At 54.3% G+C, this 6,014-nt stretch overlaps 1 protein-coding gene and 1 long non-coding RNA gene across 2 annotated transcripts; one reads left to right on the forward strand and one right to left on the reverse strand.

Annotated features, from left to right (window-relative positions):
* Nucleotides 1-701: 701 nt before the first annotated feature.
* On the reverse strand, nt 702-3,016 carry LOC144370793 (uncharacterized). Its single transcript, XR_013430751.1, has 2 exons — nt 2,498-3,016; nt 702-2,017 (listed from the first exon to the last, which is right to left on the reverse strand). It is a non-coding gene; the product is annotated as an uncharacterized LOC144370793 (long non-coding RNA).
* Cd79a (CD79a molecule) lies at nt 1,889-5,768 on the forward strand. The gene is made up of 5 exons (XM_005338174.5): nt 1,889-2,593; nt 3,903-4,196; nt 4,436-4,554; nt 5,107-5,175; nt 5,324-5,768. The coding sequence occupies exons 1-5, from the start codon at nt 2,515-2,517 to the stop codon at nt 5,435-5,437; spliced, it is 675 nt and encodes a 224-aa protein (XP_005338231.1). The 5' UTR covers nt 1,889-2,514; the 3' UTR covers nt 5,438-5,768.
* The last annotated feature ends 246 nt before the right edge of the window (nt 5,769-6,014 follow it).

Here is a 6,014-nt window from a genome sequence, read left to right on the forward strand (position 1 = left end):
GTCCAACAGAACATCTGGGCCTCTGGAAGGAAGAGGGCAGGTCTCTAGAAACAGAAAAGAACTAACCTTGTCCTAGGAGCTGCCTTCATAATATTCGTGCACTTTCACAAACAGGAATTGTACCCATATAATAAGAGAAGACACTGAGGCTCAGATGACCAGTGAGTTGGCAGAACTGAGATGCAAGTCACAGAATCCTGGATTCTTGAAGCCCAGGCTCTTCTGTGGGTGACAGTTGCATTTTTTAAAAAATTTAATAAATATGGGCTGGGGTTATGGCTCAATGGTAGAGCGCCTGCCTAGCTAGCATGTGTGAGGCACTGGGTTCGATTCTCAGCACCGCATATAAATGAATAAAATAAAGGTCTATCAACAACTAAAAAATATATTTTAAAAAATTAAATACTAAAGGCATGCAAAAGAGTATCCATAACAACATTTAACAGCCACCCACACACCTACCACCCAGCTTGAGAGACCACACAAGGGGGTCTGGCAGTGCAGGTCAGTGGTAGAGCACATGTCATGTGTGCACAAGGCCCTGGGTTCACTCCTAGCACCACAGAAACAAACCAAAAATGAAACACAAGGAATAAGACCCAAACTGGCCAAGTCCTCTGTGTGCTCCAACCCCGTCCTCCTTTCTTCCTTTTTTTTTTTTTTTTTTTAAAGAGAGAGTGAGAGAGAGAGGGGGACAGAGAGAGAATTTTTAACATTTATTTATTTTTTTCTTAGTTCTCGGCGGACACAACATCTTTGTTGGTATGTGGTGCTGCTGAGGATCGAACCCGGGCTGCACGCAAGCTAGGCGAGCGCGCTACCGCTTGAGCCACATCCCCAGCCCTCCTTTCTTCCTTGAGAAGTAACCCCTCTCAGAACCGGGCATTTGTCACCTTATGTGGGACTAAACCTCCTTTACAGGCTTGTATCCTAAAGTAGTACCCAGTGTTGCTTTGCCTTTTGAAAACAAGTCAACTGCATCGCACTAGATTTTTTTCTCATCCTCGCATTATTTGAGAGGCAGCCTATTGACGCTTCCCTATTCTGTGGTATTTGGTTGGTTGGCTGTCACAACCCGTGAATCCACTCTCCTGTAAATGACTTTTTGGATTGCCTCTAGATTTTTGCTAATAAAAATCTCCCTGCCATGATCTTTTCTCTTTTCAGCACTGGAGATTGAATTTGGGGTACTCTACCACTGACCACTGAGCTCCATCCACAGCTCCCTCTTTGTTGTTTTTTTGTTTTGTTTTGTTTTGTTTTCAAAATTGCCCAGACTGCTGGCCTCCAACTTGTGATCCTCCTACCTTAGCCTCCAAAGTTGTGGGGATTACAAGTATGCACCACTGCACCCAGCATGAATTCTCTCTCTCTCTCTCTCTCTCTCTCTCTCTCTCTCTGTGTGTGTGTGTGTGTGTGTGTGAGTGTGTACATGGATCCCCTAATTGTTCACAAGTATCTCATCAACTCCCTCCTTCCCTACTCAAACCTCATTTCCCTGGCTAAGCATGACAGGCTCAAAAAAACCTGGGACAAAAAGATGCCTTTGAATCCCTCAAGATCACTCCCAGACTGAATGACAACAGGAAAGTGGTAACCTCCCTCCCTTCTCAGGACCTCAGTTTCCTCCTCTGTAAAGTGGCGAATGACCTATGTTGTCCCATGTGGGAAGACCCATGTAAAAGAACTCCAATAAAAAAGCGAGGTGCTAAGCAACCGATAAGACCCTGTCTCTAGATAAAATACAAAACAGGGCTGGGACGTGACTCAGTGACCCAGTGTCCCTGAATTCAATCCTGGTACTCCCCCGCCCCGCCCTCAAGAAAAGAACTCCAGTAAAGTGCTCATGTGGTTTTAACTCCTGGGCGCTGGGCACAGCGTCTCATGTCACAAGGTCAAGGAGATCCTCTGCTCCTCAACTTGTGGATTTACAGATGCCAAGGCCAAGGCTGGGGGTGCAATTCAGTGACAGAGCTCTGGCGTAGAATGAGCGAGGCCCTGGGTTTGATCCCTAGTACTGAAAAAAAAAAAAAAATAGCCGAGACTCAGAAGAGGGAAAATCCTCGTTCCCAGCCCCGAGAAGTACGGAAACAAGCTCAGAGGAGAACAAGTTTTGTCCAAGGTCAAGGAGCAGACAGAAGCGGAGCTCAGAACCGCCACACAGACTGCCAGCAGCCGGCACCCTGAACTCTGGCTCCCTCAAGCCTCTGTCCCCAGACCTCCCAGTGCTGAGCCAGGCCTGAACCAGCCTCTGCCCCCACCCAGCAGCCACGCCTCAGGGGAAATGCGGCCACTGCAGGTGCAGAAAGTAGTTTCTCCCTCCTCTGGGGCAGCTGCTACCAGCCTGAAGCAAAGGGGCAGGGGCTGCCCCCAGGCCGGCAGTCAGGAGGCCTAGCAGCGAAGACCAGTGGAGCCCATCTCCGGCAGGGTAGGGCAGGAAGTGGGGCGGGGTTTGAAGTGGAATCTGGTACCCCAAAACTGCTGCAGCACCACTCACCTACCAGTTGGGAGAAGATGCTTGGGAGTTCAGGAGTCCTTCCAGCTCTGCCTGCCACCATCTGCGGCCTCTTCTTGCTGTCCGCAGCCTGCCTGGGTATGTGGCCAAAGGGCAGGTGCTGTGCGAAGGGGTGAAGGAGGCCAGCGGGCAGGCGGGAGGACAGGCGCAGGTAGTGGGGGCAGGGAGGGGGCCAGCGGAGGGGGAGCTGGGGAAGACCCCTGCAGAAATCGCAGCTGTTGGCCCAACCTGGGCCACAGTAAGCCTGGAGGAGGCTCGGGGAGTGGACTGGGCATCCACAGTCCCATGGAGGGAGGGAGGGAGGGAGGGAGGACCTAGAAGGCCCCCTCCCCCTGCTTGTCCCCACAAGTCAAAATGAGGAACTAAGGTGGCTCTTGATTGAACACCATAGTTGCGGGCAGGAAGGGGACTTGGGGGTGGCACTAAGAGCCAAAGGGGAGCAAACATTTTCTCCTCTACCCTAAATGAAAGTTGCCCTCTGTGGAGGCAGCCCCTTCTCAGTGAGGGGGGGCGGGGGGGAGGGCAAGTGGGGTGGGGGGAGGGGAGGGCATGCCTCATCTCTAGGCCCTCCTTCCTCCCCTCCCCCACCCAAGGCCAGCTGGCAAGGGCTGTGAGAGCACTGACTGAGGAGTTCAGAGAGGAAGGTCACTCTCCCCAGTGACCCTAGGAACAGGACTGGAGCTCACTTCTGACTCTGAAGCCTGTGACCACGAAGTTGCTCACCTCCTTCCCCAACTCATCTGTCTTCCCCACTTCCCACCTTCCTCCTCCTACCTCCAGATGACACCCCTGCCTCCCTCTGAGACACTTTTGTCTCCACCCTGGGATGCAAGCCTCCCGATCCTGGGCCCAGGAGAAGGAATAAACCCACCCAGGCCCCCTAGGTTGACACTTTCAAGTTACAGAGAATTGGGGACAGGTCCAGGCTCACAAGCCAAGGCAGGCCTAGACTGTTTGCTGGGTGCCAGGCAGGGACAGGCCTAGGGAACTGGGAGTCTGAGCCCCAGAGCCATTCGAACAGCCCCAACCTTGCTGATGCTGGACAACCCCCTTCACTCCTCGGCGTCAGCCGCCCCCACCCACAGTCAGTGGAAGCCAGGACTACGGGTTCTGCCCTGGGGTTACCCTGGGTGAAGGGCTGGGCGCAGGGCTGGCCTGAGGCTGCGGATGGGAACACGCTGCGCCGCTGTCTGCACTGACTCTGGGAGGAGCTGTCTAGGCAGGGACACTTTAGTCCTAGGAAATCAAACACTCAAAAGTCAGAATTTGAAGAGGCCAAAGCACAATGTGGGTGAGCAGGGAGGGGCCGTGCTCCAGGGACGCTGGAGCTTCCCGGGGGGGCCTGCATCCCCACCCCTAGTCCCTGACTCAACCCACCTCTCTGCAGGCCCTGGATGCCAGGCCCTGTGGGTGCATGGGGGCCCACCATCTGTGACAGTGAGCTTGGGGGACGAGGCCCGACTCCAGTGCAAGAACAATGCCACCAGGCCCAATGTCACCTGGTGGCTCATCATCCAGGGCAACCACTCCTATCCACCCCAGTTCCTGGGCTCCGGCCAGGGCTCCAAGGGCGAGTGGACCATTCCAAAAGTGAACAAGAGCCACGGGGGTGTGTACCAGTGCCGAGTGGAAGATAATGGACAATCAATGACTTCCTGCGGTACCTACCTGCGTATTCGAGGTGAGTAGCCTCGCCCTGTCCCCCACCACCCGGCTAGGACACCACTCTCCTCATCTGTGAAGTGGGGATAGAGCCAGTGCCTTTGTCATGGGCTCGAACTGGATGAACACAATGACTGATGTTTGCACCTGCGGTTCCGGGGCTCAGGGGTTCTGGGCCTGGCCAGGGGAGGGAGAGGACCAGGAAGGAACTAGGGGACAGGAGGTGCCAAGGCTCTAAGCAGCAACCCCTCCTCACAGAGCCACCCCCCAGACCCTTCCTGGACATGGGAGAGGGCACCAAGAACCGCATCATCACAGCCGAGGGCATCATCCTGCTGTTCTGTGCTGTGGTGCCGGGGACACTGCTGTTGTTCAGGGTGAGACCCCCAGGGTTCCGTCCCCCAAAGCTTGGGAGAATGAAAACATGCACCTCTCTGGGGAGATGCGGGTTAAATGAACTAACACAACAAGAGCATTTTAAGTGGTGTGGGCTAGAGGGCCTTTCTCATTGTTCCCCTTTCACTGTGTCCCCACTCTTCCTCCTTAGAGAGATGCTCATGCACCCAGGGTCTCTCATCCTCCTGCCTGCACCCAGAAGTGCAGTCCCCTGCAGATGTAGCCCACAGCAAGGTACACAGGATTTGTGTCCTCACTCTGTCCTTGCCACTTCGTCTCTGCAGGCCACAGCACAACTATTATTATTTACTGTTATTGTTGTGGTTGTCAATCCTGAAGAATAATAATGCAGTGGAGACAGTCAAAAGGACACTAGCTTTGAACCCAGAGAGACCTGTCACATAGCTTATACATGGCCTTGGGCATGTCCCATACCCTTTCTGGAAAAATACTATTAGCATCCAGGAGGGTCTGAAAAATTCTTCACCATCTCCTCCTACTCACTCCTCCTACCACCCACTCAAACCCCACAGAAGCGCTGGCAGAATGAAAGGTTTGGGGTGGATACCCAGGATGACTACGAAGATGAAAATCTTTATGAAGTAAGTGGATGGTGGGGACAGGGCAGGAATACCTATGTTGGGGGTCCTGCCAACATATCCCTGCAAGGGGTCCCTCCCTGGGGTTGACTGAAGCAGGGATCCCAGGTGTCAGAGTACTGATGTCCCTGGCCCCATGGTGTCCCTCCAGGGCCTGAACATTGATGACTGCTCCATGTATGAGGACATCTCCAGGGGCCTCCAGGGTACCTACCAGGACGTGGGCAGCCTCCACATCGGAGATGTCCAACTGGAGAAGCCGTGACTCTTCCCTCTACACAGGAACCCTGCTAGATAGACCTATCCTGCCTGCTCTGAGCAGCCAACTCCAGCTTCTCTCCTGGAATGTTCTCTCCTCTTTCCTGGGAGCTTCCTGAGTCATCTTCCCCCTTGGAGTGTCCCACTCTTCCCTGGAGGCTGCCCTCCCCCACTAACCCAGCCCTCCCCTGTTGCCTTTCCCAGGCTCCCTCCCCAGCGGGTAATGAGCCCTTAATCGCTGCCTCTAGGGGAGCTGATTACAACAGCCTCGTTAGTGTCACCCCCTCCTCCCGGATCTGTCATGGCCACTTAGTGATAATAAATCCTTCCCAACTGCAGATCTTGGCAGGAGTCATGGATCTCACGAGGATGCACCCCCTCCTTCCTTGGGACCCAGGAGTCCAGGCCTAAGCCCCCTTCTCCTTCAGACCCCATATTCTGGGCCCAAGCCATGCCCTGCCCACTCCCTACACCTGGACCAGGTAGCCAGACCTGGCCACCCCCCTACCCCCAGAACAGGAAGTCTCCTGGCAAAGCCCCCACCCCCACAGAAGGACTGGTTTGGTCCCCTGTAATGCCTCAGC

This window comes from Ictidomys tridecemlineatus, chromosome 15, assembly GCF_052094955.1.
Source record: "Ictidomys tridecemlineatus isolate mIctTri1 chromosome 15, mIctTri1.hap1, whole genome shotgun sequence".
In the NCBI taxonomy this organism is placed as follows: Eukaryota; Metazoa; Chordata; class Mammalia; order Rodentia; family Sciuridae; genus Ictidomys; species Ictidomys tridecemlineatus.